The sequence below is a fragment of the Lepisosteus platostomus genome, chromosome 6 (assembly GCF_059453375.1).
Source record: "Lepisosteus platostomus isolate fLepPlt1 chromosome 6, fLepPlt1.hap1, whole genome shotgun sequence".
Lineage (NCBI taxonomy): Eukaryota > Metazoa > Chordata > Actinopteri > Semionotiformes > Lepisosteidae > Lepisosteus > Lepisosteus platostomus.
In genome coordinates, this window is record NC_142616.1 from 36,476,552 (window position 1) to 36,498,148 (window position 21,597).

Below are 21,597 nucleotides of genomic sequence, written 5' to 3' on the forward strand. Positions count from 1 at the left end.
GGCAAGTCAGGGCTTTTTACTTTCTTGGCTGATAACCACACACAAAGTGAACAGTATTTTATCCAAGGACTTCATCAGTCCCTTCCTTGCTGTTTCCCTGTGATTTTGCGGGTTTGGTAGTTTGTTCTCCTTTAATCTGTAACAGCACGTCTAAAGATGCAACACATTTCTCTTGCAGTTGAGGGTGGGAATTCCCAATGTAGGTTAGTCATTTCAGTGTATTCATTGAAATGTGTTGCACAAAAGACTCTTACTCAAAGGGATTTCCATTCAAAGCTTGAAATGATGGCGTTCACACTGCACTTGACAGTAGAGATTGCAATGCATGGGTTTAATGTGCCCACTCTACGAAATTCCAAATTCACTCACACTGAGCACAATGGGCATAAATCTAAATTAGAAACATTTGTAAAGAGAGTGATCTTATTTGCACAGGGCAGCAAGAGTTTTAAGCGCTTGAAAAAAACAAATAAAACGTACGAGAAGGTGACGTCAGCTCGGCTGCCCATAACTCCTGCGAATGGAACAAGTTAGTTGCCACTTTTTCCATCCGCTGCTGTCGTTCAGCATAATTGCCGCGAAATGAGACTTAAACGGCTGGAAAACACTGAGGCCAATGGAAACTTTAGGAAAAGAAAGAAAATAAATAATGGTAGAGTGGGACCTGCACGTGGGGGTTAAATGTCATGATGCAGGACTGTTGGCTGTTGTTGCGTTGGTTGCAAAACCTGAGGGTTTCTTGTTATCACTCAGAGGTATTCTGCCTGTCCATTCATGACGTAGCTACAGTGGTTGACATTGAGGTGGTTTTTAAAGCACGTTTAGTTGCCAGAATCCCCCAGAATCTAAGCTGTGATGAACACGTATGGATGAACATTTTGGAAAACCACGGATAATTGAATAAACATTTCTCAGTTTGGACCCTGCGGCCAAAATGAAAAATGGCATTAAGAGAACAGGAATATTTCGTCCAAAACTCACCCACAAGCTTAGGCTTAATAAAAATAATATGTTTTTATTAAGCCGTTACTGGGTCCTAAGCAGAAGGTGTCTAAGTGTTTCTTTTTGGTACAAACTGCCACTGTCCCCCAAATCATGTGATATTTACTAAGTGACAGTAATCAACTCTTGTTGAATGTGGGTACTTCCTATAATTGCATAAGGAGTTCGTATTTTTATTAGATTTGCCTTAGTTATCTGGGTACACATTGCCTACTGAGCAAAAAATGAATCAGAATGCAAAACAAGCAACTAAAGAATGGAGCCTGTAATTGTTACATGTTAGGGTCAGGGTTGTATGGTGACATAATTTGCCCCTAAGTGAGAACTGGCTGAAGCATCAGCCATCTGTTTTGATATTTATTGTAGGTCTCTAACTTGTTAATTAACTGCACGAAATCACCATAGTGCAAAGATAAAAACTGAGAGGGTGAATTGCCCTAGGACTATATGTACTGTTACAAGCTTCCAGATTTTGCATGCAGTACCCTGCTCAGCTGTGTAGCGTGGCTGTTGGCACATAATGGATGACACATATCACCCAGGTGGGCACTGCACTTCAGTGGTGGATGAAGAGGCTCTCTTCCTATATGTAAAGTGGTTTAAGTTCCTTTAAGCAGAAATCCATTAAGTAAATATAAGCATTGATAACAAATGATAAAGAATTAATAATAAACATCATTATAGAGAGAGAGGTTTGTGGGTCAGTGTGAGGGCAGGTGGATCAAACAGAAGTTAATTGCACACTGAAAGGTGAAAAGATAAGAGAAAAATGCTAGAGGTTTCAGGCATGCAGATATAGCCTATTCCCAGACATTAGTTATGTGATATGAAGGGTTAAATGTGCTAAGCCTGTGTTTATTGCTGGCAATGACTCTACCTGTCACTACAGGTTCATGGATAGTGCTAGTAATTGCCAGGTGTCTCCTGCTGTCTTCTGTATAATGAGTGACTAGCTTATTATACAGAAGACAGCAGGAAACACCTGGAAGGAGTTTCAGAAAACCTTTGGGAGGAATGGGCAAAAGAAGTCTATGGTCTTAGTCCATTCTATAAGGATGATGTTGTAGTTATAGTTCATTGAAGTAAAGACAGTGTCCTGGCATTTATACTGTGCAATTTTAAATCAGTTGATGTACTGTATAATGGCCTAAATAAGTTTCTAATACTTAAACAGCAGATGAATAATTCATTCAAAATTAGAAAAAGATGAATAAGGGTCAAAACGCCTCATGAAAGCTGGGTTCCATCCGATTACATAAATTCCTGGCCAACCACAACAGTCAATGCAACTGTTGACCAAGATGAGCAGCAGTAGGTGGTTATAAGAAGTAGTTTAAATAAATGGAGTATTTTTAGGTTATAAATAGGGGATTGTTCCATTTCTTCCTGATTCTGGATCTTGTGTGTTGTATTTAGGATTTTGATATTCGTAACCCTCTACAACGGTTCTAGCACACATGACTCCTTGATAGAGAGGTGGCCCCAACAGTGAAGACAATGTCAAATATCCTTTGTGTGTCTAATGTGTGCTGCTTTCAGCTCAGATTCTGAGACCTGTCTTCATTTGAAATAGTGCCTTTGAGTATCGCTCAGAGTCAAACTTGGGAAGTATGTCGATGTTAAACTGGGAAGTATGAAAGTACCTCTGGAACTGGTACTGTAGGTATACTATATGTCCCCCATCAATGTGCTTTAAGACATTGTAGATACTCTGCATTTAAGAAAAGAAATAGAACTCTCTGCAAAGGGAAACGGTCACTGAGGACTGGCGTAAAAGCAGGGAAATCTGGAGACAGATGAGAAAACCATTGGCAAGGTTACAGATGAGGGAAAGCCAGAGTTAGTTGCTGCTCAGGCTTGATTATTCCATTTTGCTTTTGTTGATGTCATGCCCTGTTACAAAGATACCTGGGTGAAAACAAGGGGTTGAGATACAGTATGTGCATTGTTTATAAATTCAGTGCATGACACAGTCAATAACTGAGATTAAGCGATTTATTCAACCATGTGGGAGAAACCAAAAAACAAACTATTGTTGTCATGCTGATTTTGACAAACATTTCCTCACACACCTGATCGTTCTAGAACAAACTATTCTGTCCTTGAAGTATGCCATTCCAGGATGAAATTTACAGGAATATTTAGGTTTTGTCTATCCAATTCAACTTTTTAACATATTATTTTCAACTGGTTTAATGTGCACTTGCAGAGTCTGTGAAGGGAATCTTTATTTGTTCTTCACCTGGTCTGCGATGCACAGATGTGCTGTATTTGTAAGAATTGTCTTGCTATTGTATTTACACTGTCTGAGGGGAAAGAGATCACTGTGTACAACTGGAATTCCTAGTCATTTAGCTTCTTATTTTGCGGTGAAGGATCTCATCTGCTGGTTTCAAGGTGGTCTGAATACTGATACTGTAGAAGTACTGTATATTACATGATTACAGTCTACAAAAAAAGGTTTTTGTACTGCATTCAGTTTGATAATTCTGGTTAAGCAATACAGCAGTGGTTTCCTTTTAATGTTGTGAATATGTGGTTGTAAGCAAAATATGCAGTTATCCTTTTTATTCACATCACTTTTTATCTATAAATGAAATGCAACCGAATTATATTTGTTGCCAAAAACATGCTGTTTTTTCCAAGTTCTTTATACAGGGTGCCATGTTTGTTCACATGGTCTTCTCATCCTACATTTGTAAACAGACAAGAACTAACTATATATGCACATACATACTGTACTGTATATATCTGGGCAAAACAGCTATAACTCAAAGTAGGTATCCCAGTTTTTATGTTTCCTGTCCACAATCAGGGCATAATCAAAGCTTGGATCATTGTCCCTTTTTTGTGTTACAAATCTTTAGCATGTAGATACCCCAGTCCATGACTCGTACATTTGTAAACCAGCCATGCAAAAAGACACCTCCTGCCTGAAGACTGTTTCTTAACAAGCAAGAGAACAATAGGGATGGCATGAAGGATTTGCCTGGCACCGAGTGTGGAATTGTTTCAGCTGATGTGATGAATTGCAGGTAAGAAAAACAACAAAAGGAAGAGAATCTAGTGAGAATGAGCTGAATCAGTACTAGAATGAGGAGTGTGATATGTTGTGTGTGTGTGTGGCACACTTAAGGGTGCATTGAGGACATGCTTGCAGCCTCAAATTCATTTGGGACTGCATGCAGCAGTTCTGGAGATATATTTAGAGCTGGAGTGAGTTTGGACAGTGGAAGACTTCTTAAAAAACCAAAACTGAGGAGTTCCAGAGGGCTATTTCTTTGAGGTCTTTAAATTCCAGATGACAAGAGACAAAATAAATTATGCGAGGGAGGAAGCACAGCATCTTGTAAATTAAGAAAGATGTTAACCTCCTTTTCATTTTCAAATTGCTCCCTTTCTTACGTGATTCATATTTTTAAGCACTTCTGTGTTTATATTTTGGCATGCATCACATCTTTTAAACCTGCCTTTGGCCAGGTCTGTATCCCAATTAAATGTTTTAAAAACTGCTAATTACTGAACAAGGAAAGCTTTTCACTTCTATCTATTCACTTCATCTATATCAGAGTGTTTTGTCTTATCATTCCTTCAATCACTGTTAACAGGTGATGCTGAACACTAATCCAGAGCCTGTATAATATGTTTCAGTCCTGCGGTGAAGTGATTGACTTGTCTTTATACTGTAGTCACACATTTTGAGTGATATGCTTTTCAGCAGAACAGAGATGTACTGTAGATGGTGTAATGTTATCACCAAATATAGGGCGTTAGCATAAAAAAATTGGTACATGTTTATAATTATGTCATGCATAACACACTGCTCCTTTCTTATTAAATGTCCTGAAAATTATCATGCTGACTGACTTTTCTACCTTTCGAACTGACTGCTCAATGCTGAAGGAGAGGAAAAGACCCTTGGGAGAATACAGTATATTCTTTGCACTGGTTTAACTCTAGTGCTTCACTAGTAAGCTGCAGGTTTGAGTGCGACTAGGATTTGCTCTCTGCCTGCTCATTCTCTAAAAGGCTACATCACAGGTGCCCCTTCCAGCACTAGCCTGCTGAAGATCAACAGGTTTTTATGTCCTCTTTAAATTAGCAAGCCCTTAAGAACTGGAGAAAAGCTGCTAACTGTCCTCCTAGGAGACAAACATTTAGTTCAATTGATTAAGAGCTGAGCCATAAAAAAAACTTTCAGGTACAGTACAGCATCAACGATTTGAGCTGGGCAGCTCCTAGCTGTGTCTTCAAGTATGCCCGTTATAATGTTACAACAAGAAGTTGCTAAGAATAGAATTATAATAATGCGTACAGAGCTAAGTGATATTCAGTTGAAGATTGTATAAAATTCTCATCTAAACCATTTTAACTTATACTACAACAGATATAATTCATCACAGTGGTTCAAAAGAAAATAAACCCCCCTCATCTTTTACCTTATTTAGTGTCTTATGGGCTAAAGGCTTGAATTTTTTCTTCAGTTTTATTAATGTCTTTGAAGAACAACAGTCCTTTTTTAAGGGATGAATTTCCCATCACTTAGCATTTATATATATATACATAAATCCCAAAATGTACAAGGCATTGCAGACCACCACAGACAGCCCTTGAGTCTTGCTGACTATTTATAGGAGATTCCATTATGGAAAAATATAACAAATTTTATTCCTTAAATAAACTGGGAATGGTGGAAATGTGCACCCAGCAGTCTCAAAAGGCCTTGTGAGAATTTCTCAAGCTCTATGTGACAAAGCCTAGCAGCTCAAACAGTGGGTTCTGTCTCCATTATATCTGGATGCCACGTCCTTTTATCTTGCAGTAAAAAAATGTTCTTTACTGTTTTGCCCAATTCCAATCTTTAAGCCAGTTCTACTTTTGTCTGAGATTCTGCACTCCAAATGTCCATAGTTTAGTGTAGTTTATTAGTCTTTAAGTGAAAAGCCATACTAATAAAATATACTGTTAAGAAAATCTCTGAATACCTTCACCCCACATTGGGTTTTTGCATCTTTTTTGATGAAAAGAGTTGATCATACACTCCTTTGTGCATCAGGTTAGGTCGGTACTGTGTTTTATCTCTTTTCAAATCTTAAAAAGTGGAAACACATTTACCTTATGCACCCTTTACTTACCAAATCTAAACATTTTTCTGCTTGAATGTGCTTCTTTCTAGCTTATTTTTGTTTGTACCTTATTATATGCTTTGTTTTTGGTTCAGATTCCTAATGCTTCTATAAATAGTAGTTCCAGGAAAAATAGTTTCCGAAAAGAAATGATGGTGGACAAGAAATGAGGAGTCACACAGAGCTCTGATAGCCACTGGTATACTGTAGTATTGTCCACTGAAGCATGCACAGTACAACACTTTCACTTTCCCCAATTAATGTGATTTAAAGTATGGGGGACAAACTCTCACAGAATGTAAAATGTGTTACATGTTTTTTTTTTTAAGTTGTCCAATAAATTTCAAAAGTCCCTGCATTCTGATCTTAAACAATAGCACTTAATCGTATGTTTAGAATTGTAAATTGATAATGAGGTGTTTCCTCTGTATTTAAGCCCCCTTTTCCCTCGCTTTGTGTACTTGGTGGTTGTTATTTCCTTGGAGAATCACTGATCAATAGGATTACTTTATAATATTTAAATACATTTAAATCACCACCAGTCCTACTCAACTACATAAACTAAACTTAGAACAATCACTTGACTGCAGTTTGTGTCAGGCAGGTAAGAGACCTCTGTACAGGTTGAATGGAGAACACATTTGTGTGACTCAGCGCCTCTATGTGCTGAGCTGTTGGAAACTTTTGTATCTTGAAACAAAATGTCATTCAGTTTAGGCCGTGTTAGACAGAGGACATGTCAATTGAGGACAGCTTGATGTAAGCCTGGGTAAATTCTGAATCTTTGTCTCATCAAGCAGCCTAAGAGCATTCTTGGGTATTTTCTTACTGAGCCTTTTCCAGCAGCTGCATCTTTGCCGAAGGGTGCTTCATGGCTGGCTCAGTGCTTTCATACTGTAGAGCCCCCTCCTAGCACTTGTGAGTCACTTAAGGCTAAGGCAGACCTGCCTCTGGGTGCAGTAAAATTTAAGGAGACTCTGCTTAAGACTGTATGCTCTCTTGGGCATGTGTGCTTTCAAGCTAAATATCTCCCTAACGTACCAAGAATGCAGTGCTGTGTTTTTTTGTGTGTTCCAGGTTTAAAGTGCAAGGGTCCTAAACCTGCCCTGTAGAAGATCCCATTGAGAGTTTCTCCTTCCCTGCAGTTAAGACCATTTGTGTGATTACTGTAATCCCAGGATGCTGTCTGAGGGTCACATGGCTTTCAGGTGCTAAAAGAGATTGGTTTCAACCTGTCCCCTAGAAAAAAGGATATACTGTAATTAGGGCTTATTAATAGCTACTCTGTGTTTTTCTTGGGCATATTTTTGGTATCAAAGGACATGAGTTGTATTTTCCTGACATCCACTTTTTTGTGGGAAAGTGGAAAGTATGTGGACTTTCCACTCTGGGACAGTGAGGTAAACAGGGTTAAACTAATAGCTCTGGGGTATTGCAACTAGAACACCCTACACTCATTCATAACTGCCTCCTTAGGAATTAATGGCAAAATAATGTAAAGTGAAATCTAAAATTCTAAAATCCTTTGTTGTTTAGCCATTGATATTTTCTTCCATTTTCATGGTCTTCCTATGCTACACATACATCTTCAGTAACTCAGTAATTGAGTTTTGTAAGAACCTAAGGAATTTTACAATGAGAGAGGACTATTCGACTCGTTTTGACTATTGGATCGTTAGTAGTTAATTTGAGGATCTAATCCAACTGTTTCTTGAAAGATGACTTGATATCTAGCTGAGTAGCATGATTCTGAAAAGGTCCATTGAGTTGGTTTTATCAGTGCCTTTTAGGATTTTAAGTACACCACTCAGGACACCCCATAGACTTCTTTGTTCAAGGTTTATTTCTTTTAGCTTATCAGGGTAGGATATTCCTTCAAGGATCGGAATGATTTCAGAGGAGTAGTATTTGTTTTATAAAGTACTGTAGCAATCACGTACACCATATTGTAAATTAGGTCCTAGTAGTGCATTTTACAATTTTAACCTTGCATCCATTGCAAATTAATTTCCACACTTTTAACAATACATCCTTACATTTTATTTGCCTTTTTATTGCTTCCCCGTATTGTGCTGAAGATGTCTAGATAAAGCTTTAATAAATAAAAAAATAATTCTGTAAAACAGCTGTTCTTTTGTTTTATGGGAATGGTTAGTTTAATTATACTGTAAGCAGAATGAACAGAATAGAATACAAGGGAAAAGAAGCAGTAACAATTACAAATGTTCTTTATTTTTGCTAAGTTGTTTTATTGGCTTTTTAAATGTCCTATGACCCTTGCAACTTTAAGTCATTCTTGGAGAGAAAAGACTTATTACGTTGTTGTAACAAAAAGCAAAATGTTTACAAAATCACAATTCATAGCTCTTTTTCGGTGTTGGGCCACCTCTAAAATACTTTACCCAAAGGCTAAAAAACAGAAATTGTGATTTTTTCACTTCATTTTAAATGATACAGTGTGTCATTTCATTTAAAGATTAATAAACCAATACGGATACAGTTCCTTATCAGTAGCACTGAAGTTGGCAGCCTTTGACCTGGATTAGGAGTGTGCATTTTGAAAGAGTTTACAGGAACCGATTTAGAGTGTAAGGTGGATGAACATTGTGACAGCAGATTCATTTCTGTTACATGTTTTAGCACACCAGATATAACACATAAATTATCAGGAGCTTCAGAAAACTGAGAACTGAAATATTTCCAAGCTTTTGTTAACATAGTACTTTTCTTTTTTTATACATTTACTCAATGCTTAAACATTAATGAAATGCCAAATGTGAAGGTGCATCTCTTAATGAGAAGACTAAACTTTAAATCATAGTGGAAGCCCATCATTATTAAAATAAAAATTCCTAAGTGTAATATGGAGTTTTACATTTTACAAGTTTAAATTTCTGTGTCCATTAGATATGTGCTCAAAGTATTTATTAGAGACAGTTGCGTGCACAACTGAAAACTGCCTCTGTGTTTTCTCGATTTTCTGACTGTCTGCTTCCTTTAATATAGAAATTACATCAAGCATACACTGGACAACTGATTATTGTTAAACACATTTTTACTGCTGCAGTTACTGTATTTCAAGCTTGTATATTCTTCCTTTGCTCAGTATTTACAGTATATTTGTTTATACTACAGCAGGAATGGACTGAGATACTTGGCCATTAAATCTGTGAAAGCAATGTTAATTTTGAAAGGGTCAGCCATGAAATAGAGATGTATGATGATATTTCTTTAAGTAAGCTGATATATTGGCTCCAACAACATGGATGGGTAGCTTGTTCTATACTCCCACAACCGTTTTGGGTAAAGACGTTCCTCCTGTTCTCAGTTTTAAATGCGCTTCCATTTATTTAATTTGGACTCAGATGAAATCTGAAAGGCTTCAAAGTGTTATATAATAACAATCAACAATGTGCAGGTTTTCCTTGGATTGTGATTGAAAAACAGTGATTCACAGTGTTCATGGAATGTCAAGGTTGAAAACCATATTAATCATGTCCTCCAGTGTCTTAGTGTTTAATCCAGAATGAAATCGTTAAATGTGAAGGGGTTTTAGTCAGCATGAGGTTTTGTGCTGGTTTGTTTCTCAGAGCCACAGGCTGAAAGATCCCTTGGGAGGCCAGGTCTCAGTCAGCTAGTGAAACAATCCAGGTTTGAATGTGTGACATGTTCATCATAGCGGCTGACCCACTGTGAGGGCAGATATACCTTGATACATTCTGTAATGCCTTATGAGAATACGACTGAATGGGCCTCGAAGCAGTGAAGAAGCTCGTAGGACATGTTATCGATTGTGGCACTTCCGGAAAGGACAAACCTCACAGGTGAATAATACCAGCTGCAGGACAGAAAATACACACAGATTAATGGACACAGGTTTCTGTCTGTCTAGTTCTATCTTACAGTCTTGGAACATTCAGATAATTGCAGTGTTTTTGTAAAGTTTGCATAAAAATGTTTGTTACTGGTTTTAAGCTTTTCAGTACCATTGCTAGTTTCTTAACCAAATGCTCATTTTTTATATTGTAGTTTATTGATTAAATGATTGATTAAATTGGTTAAAAAATGTCTGTTTAATTGTTATTTTTTTCTGAGATAAGTGGGGTCAGAGTATGCTTATTATAAATTTAAGTTTTGAACCTCCATCTGTGAGAGGTGAGATTCACATCATCTCAGACTATATACTGACAAATGTACCTAAGCATATGTCTGAGAATGTGGATTCTTCTGCTTATTTATGGAATACAGTACCTCCCTTTCATGTTAAACTGCCTCTTAGCTTTTTGAAAATGTAAAAACACTAGGCTATTCACATTGCAAAATTTTCTTTTAATGTCTTCACAGACATTAGACAAAGACAGACTTAGCTGCTGTGTAGAGAATATCAGCCTCTTCTACACCTACTCAGAAAACGTTCTCAGAAAATGCTTTTTACTAGAATTGCAAGAGAGGATGTCACAGCAGATCCTTTACAGTAAACTACATGGTATATATACTGTATATAATTAAAAAGTACATTGCCACCTTAGCTCTTCAACAGTGTGCTCCTGATCTGTGCAGAACACTACTTGTGTATTCTCAGCAGGGCCAAAAAGGCTTTTCAGAAACAGGTGTAGTTGGATCACAGTAAATCAACAGCATAAACCTAGATATACGCAAAATATGAACACATAAAGTAAAAATAATTTGATGTCCATTTTTCACAATTAGGTAAAAAGAATTCTAAAAAAAGTCTAATATGTTAAGCAGACACAGGGAAAAGACCTGCAGTACTGTAGGCTTTCCTGCTTGTCCACTTGACGTTGTGCACAGTTTGTGTTCCACTCCTGCTCTGTACCTGCTGAATGCCTGGGCATGTGTTGGGTGGTACTGGCAGTGCTTGAGTGTCCCAGCAGAAGAGCTATATTGTGCTAGGTGATGAAGAAAGCAGAGGCACTGTGTATCATAACGTCTTCGCAGATAAGGTCCAGAAAGTCCCCAGTGTTTGGAATTTAAGCTATGCCCCATCTGCATTTAAATGAGTAGCTCCAAGACAATCAGATTACGCAGCAGTTACTTTGGTGAGAATATCGCCCAAGTGGAATGGAAACTTCATTTCAGGTCTAATATTAGCCTCTGCTCTGGAAAATTCCTTTCAAATGATCACAAGCTGAGAATAGGAAAAGAATTTGTTTAACGTTTTGATAGACAGCATTTGTGAGGAGTGTTTTTTAAGCTGCTTACTGAGGGTCCTGGGAAAGCAGATGTGGAAATGTGAGGGATTTCTTAAGAAAACGGGACATATTGGGTCTGTCCAGTATCAAAGTCCTTGTTTGTCTGCTTTCTTGCTTGACATCTTTATTTGTGTGCTTGGCTCATGGACTGGCTTATAGTATTAAGGAAGATAATATGAAACAATTTCTTTTCAGACCCTCAAGAGATGTAGTGACCTAAAGTGAAGTCAAATTTTCTTAGTGTAGAAGTCTAGTTTTCGCCCTGCTGCATTGTTGTACTTTTAATGGAAAGTATTATTATTTTACAGCCATGAATGTATACAATGCAGGGACAGTGTATTGATGAATGTTGGAAAGTGAATTTCGATGGCTGTTCAGGATGGATTTTTGCTATTGGCAAGAGATCTTTGAAAATAATGTGTATGTGAAGAGGGAAAAAAAAAGTTGCCTTCTTCTGAGCTCTGGTGAAAAAAAGTTATCAGACACCAGTCTGATTAGTCTTCTATATTTGTCCAGCTTACATATCTTGCAAACCATCTTACAGTCCCTTTCCTTTTCAACACATTCTGTTGCTTATAATCAAATGATCACAGACAAAGCCTAGGCACTGATGTATTAACAATTTAATGCGTCTTGTGTATTGCCAGCAAAGGGTCCTTGGATCCTTTAACACATTGGTAGTCCCTAAAAGAAATGTGTAACTTATTTGCAGCTGTGCTCTTGGCTCAATCTGAAGAAGGCTTCAGTTGCTATCTAAAGAGAACTCATCAGGAGAGCCTGTGCGCATTACAAGTGCTGTACAGTGCCTTTGCTTCAACCAGACTACAGCTGGTGATTTTTTACAAGATACCTCTTATTATTTGGACCCCCTTGCAAGAATAAAATCCAGCTTTGCAGATTTTTTCTAAGTCTTGTGTCTTGCTTCCTCAGGTAAATCCCACTTGGCGATAGTGCAGAGGGTGAATAATGAGGGGGAAGGAGACCCATTCTATGAGGTGCTGGGGATCATCACATTGGAGGACGTTATAGAAGAAATCATCAAGTCCGAAATCCTGGATGAGACAGACTTGTATAGTAGGTACCAAATGCACAAGTGTTGCCGCGAGGGGTGGCGCTACTCTGGATGCTCATTCTGGTCTTGCCGAGTACTTGATGTAAAAGACCAGCAGTGTTCTTGCAGTCCTTAGCTACTGTATGTAGTGGAAGTTGAAATGTAAGAATTTCCTCTGGTCGCTCATGTTTCAATTGTGATTCGATCCCCTAGGAGAGTAGTTAATCAAAGTAAATATGCAGCACTCAATGGATTTTGGATCAAAATGGAAATGGAAAAAAAGGCTGAAAAGAAAAGGCTGGAATGGAAAATTCAAAAACAATTACTTTCAGGCTAAAATAAGAAGCTGTTTTACATTCATGTTTCTTACAGTTTTGCCTGACTAATTCTACAAAAACTAAAAAATGATGCAACGAGAAAAATGTAGTGTATGTTCATTCCAGTAAGAAAGTATGCAAAATTGTGCACTTTTTTGAGGAAACACATGAAGGTTTGGCAATCTTTTATAAGCTCCTGAGTGATGTGCTTGGAGCACGGTAGTATTTCAGAGTGTGTTGTTTACATTTTGTTTGGTAAAATGAGCAGTTATAGGCTGATGCTAGTACTTTGAATCATTGTGAGGCGTGCAAGAATTTTCTAGTGCTGGTTTTCACACCTGCCTCTACTATTGACAGGGAAGTGAAGTCATTAAGGATCACGCATGAGCATTGACTTTATTATATAACATAAATATCCACTGCTTAAAGGAACTGTAATTGTAATGTCTCCAAGTGATAATTATGGTGGCAAGATTAAAATACAAGGTGTCTCTTTGTTAACTCATTAAACGAGCTGAATGGCCTTCTTTCTGTTCTGCCATTTCTTATAGGAAGCTGATGTTCTTGATGTGATTTTTGTTTGTTTGCTCCAAATCCCCCATCTTCCTTTTCTTTCAGCTGACAACAGGACAAAAAAGAAAATAACTCACCGCGAGAGAAAGCAGGATTTCTCAGCCTTCAAGCCAACAGACAATGAGATGAAGGTTAAAATATCACCTCAGCTTCTGCTGGCAACACACCGTTTCCTAGCAACAGGCAAGGGCTTATCACAGTTTGAAATCTCATAGTGATGCATGTGTAGCTGGTGTGGGGTTAGGAGAAGAGGGTCAGTAGGCACTGGAAACTGGCCCACAGCGGAAGTCCCCTGCTGGCCTCAGCTGAAAATTCTCCTATCCCTGAGCACCCATGACAGAGGTTAGCACTCGTGTCTAAATACTAATAGCCTGCTTTAAAGAGGATATTTTTTAAAGCAAAGGGACACAAGCTTTTTAACTGAATTATTTAGGTATTGCCTTTGAAATTAAAGTGACATAATAAAAATAACCTCTCCTGTGTGGACTTCCTTGTGTAACAGTAGAAAGGGCAGGGTTATAAAGAGATGCTACATTAAAAGAGCTCTGTTCACTTTGCAGTGCTTTCCATTTTCTGACCTGCATGTAAAGTAACAATTACATATAAAGTATAGCTTTATATGTATCCCAAATTTCATATTTTTGCAATCAGTTATTTATTTTTTAAGCAGTTATTTTTCAATTCTTTATTTCAGTTGTTTTCACAATAATGTATTCTGATTTAACTAGACAGAAAAATGTGTTAAACATAAATACGTCCAAGGTATGGATAACTACAATGATTCATTTCACTGGATTAAAAGCTCCACAATATGTTGCCAGTGGGCTTTAGATTTCTGTGTTTCTACTTTCTCTCTTCCAGTTCTGTGACAGAGAATTAGAATGGCGAATTGCAAGCAAGGCAGAATTTGACATTGACAGTCACTTACAGTACCTTTAAGTTCTAAGATTAACTAAGTACTCTAAACTATTGCTGAAGCACGAAAGTAACCAGGAATTTTTCCTTGTCCATAAGCTGTGTATCATATCTGTTACCTTCTTACTCCCTATAGCTGACAATGTTGTAGTGGATAGGTTAGGAGCATTGCTATTGCGGTTGCGTGTTGCTATTGCTGCATTATAGTCCTGGGTAGGTTCTCTTTTCAATAAAGTTAGTAGTTGTTTGAGAAGACTCTGTGGCATCACAAGAGTAGCTGACGTGATGGTGAGGTGGACAATGTACATGGCTGATTGATAGCTGTGTGTCTCTCTACAGAGGTGGAGCCCTTCAGCCCCGCTCAGATGTCAGAGAAGATTCTCCTGCGGCTCCTCAAACACACCAATGTCATCCAGGAGCTGAAATATGATGAGAAGAACAAAAAGACCCCTGACCACTACCTCTACCATCGCAACAAGCCCGTTGACTACTTCATTCTCATCTTACAGGTCAGATAGAGCATCACACAGCAGCATATTCCTGGACAAAGAACTTGAAGTCCTAGTAGCGTACCTCAGGCCCAAGCTGCAGTGTATAGTATATAGTATATTTATGTTGTTTTGCTTACATCCCTCCCAAGAGAAGTTGAAAAATCTAAGTGCAAATGGAGTTTTAGTAAGCTCCGTAGTGTAAAAAAGTAGGTTGATAAGTAAAAAATATCTCCCTTCTTGTAATTAATTGTAACTTTACAGAAAAGCTATAACTGTGTAGGATCTGCTTCAATCTAGTCTGCATTTTTTCTCTTCTGAATTCCGCCATTATGAACTCTTTCACTATTCTGAAGTAGGCTGCAATCTAATTTGCCTAGGTCTGATATTGATCTCTCTTAATCAACTGATGTATGAGAAATAATTAAATATATACTAATCTAGAACGAACTACCTTGAGTCAACTAAGATACTTTTGTCAAATTCTACGTTGGTTTTGATTTTCTGAAAGCATGGTTCTTTGAAACGTTTTCTCTAAAACAGGCCCCGAGCAACTCTACTCCCCGAGAATCTCTGAATCTCTTTCCTCTCCCACCTGCCCTCCAAGTAGCTCAGCTGAACTCGGTTAAGTGGTAAAAATGTGAAACCTTCTTGCAAATCTTCAGCAGCCTGTAAGTGAGAAATAATTGTGCAACCTGCAGGTCCCCTCTGTGCAGCACAAGGACTATCCCCCCGTGGCCTGAGGCGACTGCTCCTCCAGCCCCTTCTCTCACTGTGCTCTCTCCTGTGTCTCTGCAGGGGAAGGTGGAGGTGGAGGCAGGGAAGGAGGGGATGAAGTTTGAAGCAGGAGCTTTCTCCTACTATGGAATGATGGCTCTCACAGCCTCCCCAGGTACTTGACACACCTGCTTTTAATCACAAAACACTTCTTGCTTGCTAAGCTGATTGATCTGTTGCATATTTTTTTGGAAGAAGGGTACACGCAGAGACTGTCTTCAAAGAGTCGCAATCAGGAGCTAGGGGAAGAAACTATTCAACTAAAGTGATCTGCAGGAGCATGTTAATGTTCTGATGAGTGATGGTGACTTTTACCCCCATCTTGTTAAGGTTTAGTGTATTAAACAATTGAAAGCTGCACCAAATATATTTATCTGTATTTACATTATTGACCATCTTGTATGGCCATCTTTATTGTTAAATATTACAAATTCAGGATAAATTATACATTTATATATACTGAAGAGCTAGATCCGTATTCTAGAATGGCAGTGACAGGGTTATTTAGAAACAGCTGTTTAGCTTTCAGTGACTTACAGGATGTTAGGGACCTCTGCTGTTCGTTTTGTATCATAACCACCACTAAGAACCTGTATCCCCCCGGAGCTTATTAAAGGTGCAAGGAATGCACTGAATAATTTCAGAAGCAAAAAGTTATGAATTTTCCTAAATATGTTTTAACATATTTCTAATTTGTCATCATCGACTTTCATTCTAATTTTGTTCTTAGAAGTTTTCAATTCACAAAAGTCCGGTTTAAAAAGAAATCATGCTTTTGTAATAATGTTTGAGTGTAGCGGCCTCTCCGGACAGTATTTCTGAGCACCTCATATGTTGGCCTTATTTTGACTAGATTATATTCTTTTTATTGAACTGCATTTTCCTAGATAATGTTCTTGATTGATACATTGCCTTCATCTGCCTCAGTTAGCATTCATAAAAGCTTGCACATGGAGCTATTGAAGAAAGGAATTACAGGCTGGCGAGTGAGTCTCCCTCCTCACATTCTAGTGTTCTTCATCTTCTGGGCTCTCCTAATCTGTTCCTCCCAGTCATGGAGGGGAGCCTTTGTTGACGGAGGTTGGGGTTGGAAGAAGGCCAAGCTCTTTGATCAGGATTTAGACAGGATGCCTGCCCATTGCTGTGACTGCGCGCCTGTCCAGCACAGAGCTCTTAGCCCCTGTCAGGTACCTCTGGGCTACCGCTGCCTGTCTGCCAGATCCTTCATGATGGTGAGGCATAAGAAAGGTACTAACTGAAGCATCTTCTCAAAGAGTTAGTTAAGCTGTCAGCATCTAAAGTGTCTGTACATCCGCCCTTTAGATGTTTTCCTGAAACCACACAGCAGCATGGGTTCATCAGACACAGATGAATGGATGAACTTGAAAGAGATTTAAATTGATCTTGTCGCCATGACTGACACACATATGGTTCCTAACTACATTAGCGCACCTCTGTCTTCAGTCTGTGACACTACAAAAAATGCCACTTCCCCAGTAGGAATCTGAAATCAGTTTTTTTTTTTTGACTTATGAAAATGTTTAAAGCAGATGTAAACAAAAATGCAGTGGAAAATGTTCTGAAGGGTATTTTTGTCCTCATTGGTGAAGATAAATATAAAAAAATGCAGCCTAGCCTGGTTTGTTGTTGTGCTGTGACTTGGCCTGTTTCCTGTTTTCCTCTGGTCACTGGTTCTCCCTTCTCTCTCTGTTTCTCTCTCCCCCTCTCTCCCTTTCCTGTTGTCTCCAGTTCCTCTCTCCTTGTCTCGTACCTTCGTGGTCAGTAGGGCTGAATCGCTAGCGGGATCTCCAGGTACTGTAATTTTCTCTCCCTCTGTTAGCCTGCCATTTATTTGTCATCGCTAATGTCAGTTTTGGATAATGATGTTTCACAAAGCTAAGGTTCAGTATTTCAATATTTTGATATAACGATTCAATTATTTTGTTAAGCATAAATATCAAACACAATCATGGAAAAAATGAACAGACATATTGGTAGATTCATAGGTTTTCAGTATAAAATAGTGACACAACATCCTGATGAAAACCTTTCGAAGTTTACATCAGGTGTGGTATTCCCGAGCGTGTGGAGTTTACAGAAGTTTGGGAGAGATGACAATAGCCAAGTTCACTTGGACTCAGCTCTCAGTGATTTGTAATCAATCCTGATGTCAGTTCTTCATTTAAACAATAGAAATATTGTACGTAATCCCCCTCTCTCTCTCGCAAATGTCTTCTGCCCCATCTCCGCCTCTGCAGCTGCCCCTTGGTCACTCCTCACTCTGCATGAGGGTTCCAGCCTCGTTCTGTGTCCAAGAGGTTAACCCTCAGCCAAGCGGGTTAAGCCAAATTATTATTGTAACTTAAAATACTCAATAAACCTTTTTAATACTCCTAATTCTTGGCTGTTGTCATTCCTAGTGAACACAGTCTTGGTAATGTTGATGTAGATTCCCGATCAGTCTCTGGATAGACTCCTGTAGAAAGTTCCTCCTCTCCTCCTGTTCAGCTGAAGCCAGCTTATGGGTACATTGTCTGAGCCCAATTATCTTTTGGAAAGTTAGACTATTGAAATTTATGTATGCATCAAAATATATTGGTTTTATATTCTTCTTATAAAGTTGCAGCTGTATTTATAAAGGGTTTGAAACATATCTGTGGATCTGTAGTTGTCAAATTCCTAAAATGTTTTGCTCTTCTTGTAAATTGCTTATATTCTAACTAGAGAGTGAACTTTATAAATGAAAAAGAGTAATTTCCCCTTTCCAATATATATTGCCTCTTGGTAGAGTAAAAATTACATATCCTCTTGGCTTTATAATGTTACCTTCAGGAAACGGGACAAATTTTGCTCCGAACTGGGGGAAAACAAATGTTACACTTTAAAAATAAAGTTTGTTTATTGCCAAGTTCACTAAAAAAAGCATGATGACACACAAGCTCAATTTACTGAAAAATCCTAATCAGTGCTCACAACCTGTGTTTGTTTTCTCCCTGGACCTAGCTCTCTCTCCTGTTTAAAAATGCTGCAGTAATAAAATTGCTGGTCACTTGAGCCTGCCAGGTAGATGACTAGGGATTTTAATTTTTTGTACAACACCAGAGGACTTTCACAAACCCAAGTCTGGAAACAAGCACATGAATTAAAAGCTGCCTGCTGGGTCGGCAGTAGTGTAAAAACTCTCGGGCCAGCGAGTGTGGCCCCCTCACTATTTATAACTCGGACTTTAAGAATTTTCCATTTGCCACGACAGTTATTACATTGCTAAATTACATTCATCCCACACAGGCCCCTCAGATCCTACAGGAAGGTAGTGTCCTAATCACGCCTGGTGCACAGGCTTCGCGAGCTATACTGAGGCGCACCGCCTTTTACAGTACTTCTAACCAGGATTATATACATTCCATCCAAATTGCTGTATTAGTGCTGCCCTTGGGAAGCCTATTCAAGGTTTTCTTTAAGTAGTGGAAAAATTAATCTGTCTTTAATTAAAATAGAAAAAGTCTTCCATGTGGAAGAGCCAGTTTTTTCCCCCTTTTTTGTTTTCTTTTTTTCAATTTCATTTTATGCAACCTCAGCTGGGTTGTAGCATCTCCTTCACATGTGTCAGTGGGGACGTGGTTGGTTTTGTGTCCTGTGGTTTTGATAAAGCCCCTCCACCCTCTCTGGCCCTTGGGCGCCTTCTCAGTCTGCTAATTCAAGATGATTCAAGAGAGCAGGAGCGTGCGGTGTTGAGAGCACGCCACCTTGTGTCCAGAAAACAACTGACTGACTGAAAGGGCCTGCGTTTCCAAGTTGTGTTCATGTAATTCTTTGGATATAGTTACATATGTTATTGTGTAATTATGTTAATGTGTGGGATGGAAAAACCACATATAATCTAAGGTTTCAAATTTGCATACAGATTTTTAATTTTGCATGAAAGGGTGGCCTTGACATTTAAATAACATTTTTTACAAAGTTTTTGAAAATGCAGTATCATATCATGGTTTGAGATTGTCAAGTGATGCAGTGGTGTTGTTTTTATTATTGTTTATTTTAAAGAGCTGGCATTCACTAGTAATTGCCAGGAGATATTATTCATTTCCATAATTCATAGAAGTATTGATCTATAATTATAAAGGCTCACACATTTATGTCTATACTGTACATTACATATACAATATATACACAGTATAGAAATTTCACTTCTGATTAAAGCATTTTTATTTTGCTGGTTAGTTTTACTGTTTTGCTTGTCATTTGGGTGTATTTGAGACATCCTCCCCGTTTTGAGCAAATTTTGTTTTCAGTTCACTAGAAATACGAGCTCCTGCTCTTTGCTTGCTTTTTGCAAATCCCAAGAATATTGACCATATGTAAAAGTCAATAAAATGTGTCTAAATCCTCTTCTTAGCTAAGCATGTTTTTTTTTTCTTTCTGAGCGAGAACATGCTGTTAAAGTTTCCTCTTGTGGTGGTGATTTGAAAAACGTGGCCATGTTCAGCCTCTCCTAGCTCCTACTGCCACAGTGGTGGAAGACTGGCAAGGAATTCAGCAAGGAAAGCATATAACATGAAAATATATGAATGTGTCTGTTAATTTAAAGAATAACTGGGCAGTCCTTATGGCAGTGCAGTGGACTTTGTACATTTGCAGGCCTTCAGGATCCACTTTGAGTGATACCACTTTTTGCTGGTGCCCTTGCTGTACGCTGCCTCCCCCTCACATTCATATGCAGTTTTCAACCAGCTTGGTAACACATGTACTGTATGTGAACACTGTTGATTTATAGAGACTTGATATGCAACACACCACACCAGTGAAAAACTAAAAACCATTATAGTATGAAGGAGCAATTTGTGACTAGATTACCAGTACTCTTGGATATATTTACCTGAACTAAACATTTGGTTCCAAAATACTGATAATTAAGTTTTTAAGATATAAATGTGAAGTATTCCAAACTAATTCCTCAAGACTGGTTTTACACCATATTAAAACTGTCACAGTGCACCTGTATACGCTTCTAAGTCAATGTAGTGTAACTGGATGATGGAACAAAAGAACGATTCACTGCTAACTTGAGTAGAGCCGATGTGCAGCACCCTGGTTTTCTGCATCCTTTTCAGTAAGCGTTTACTTCAGGGCACTATTAGAAATGGAAGAGAAATCTCTGCCTTAAAGGAAAGGTGTAAAAAAAATAAACATGTCACGTTTTTCTTCTAATTTATGCTGAAAAATGTTCTTCACGATTTAAATCTTTGACATTAAACCCCTTATTTTGGTGGCCCAGAATAGGAAAGTTGTCAGTTAGAGGTTTTCGCAGTGTTATAAACAAACAAATAAACCCAGATTAAAGCACAGAAAAGCGAAGCTGTACTCTTAGAACACAATTCTTAAACTGTCCCCCTGGAAGATATTGTTTGGTTTCCAGCCCCTTCACAATGTCCTGTGTTATTTTGTTTGTCCTGCAGAAAACAAGTCTCCTCCGCGGCCCTGTGGTCTGAACCACTCGGATTCCCTGAACCGCAGTGACCGAATTGATGCCATCACTCCGACGCTGGGAAGCAGCAACAACCAGCTGAACGCTTCCTTCCTACAGGTGTATGTGCCAGACTACTCAGTCAGGGCAGTCACAGACCTGCAGTTTGTCAAGGTGAGGGGCTTATCGCTGGACTTTTTAGGATCTCTTGTTAATCAACCGCAGCCGCAGTGGTGGACAAACATCCACTGAAGGAGCTGGGCGTTGATGTGTATACAGTATTTGAGCAGCACTTTAAAACCTCCTGGAGTATCTGCAGCTCTCAACTATTACTATAAACCTAAGTGTAGCCCTAAATCTTGTAATCCTAAATCTGAAATTCAAATAAGGATCGCATGGACAGGATACCCTGGGAGCCTTGGATATTAAAAAATATTTGATTTGGGAGCCATGAAAGAGGCAATAATAGACTATTGGGCAGATTTTTTCCAACTAAGGTATGGTTGTAGATTAGAACTTTTGTACCTGAATCATTAATGTGTCATTGATCAGTCCTGAGAGATTTGTATTGAGTACTCGAGATATTTTCCTGCTAAAAGAATTGACATGAACCTGGTGCTATAGAAGGTGCTGTATAACTGGCCCAGTGTGTTGCTGATGGCTGTCCGGTT

General features: G+C 38.5%; 1 protein-coding gene across 3 annotated transcripts in view; it reads left to right on the forward strand.

The window, feature by feature from the left end:
* The window catches only part of cnnm2b (cyclin and CBS domain divalent metal cation transport mediator 2b), a 75,260-nt gene that overhangs the window by 46,035 nt on the left and 7,628 nt on the right, over positions 1 to 21,597 (forward strand). The window contains exons 2-7 of one of the 3 annotated variants that reach the window (XM_088635673.1): positions 12,272 to 12,415; positions 13,328 to 13,465; positions 14,537 to 14,706; positions 15,484 to 15,577; positions 17,212 to 17,274; positions 20,919 to 21,100. In XM_088635673.1, coding sequence (XP_088491799.1) covers positions 12,272 to 12,415; positions 13,328 to 13,465; positions 14,537 to 14,706; positions 15,484 to 15,577; positions 17,212 to 17,274; positions 20,919 to 21,100 — 791 coding nt within the window. The other 2 variants (XM_088635675.1, XM_088635674.1) reach the window with 2 other exon arrangements.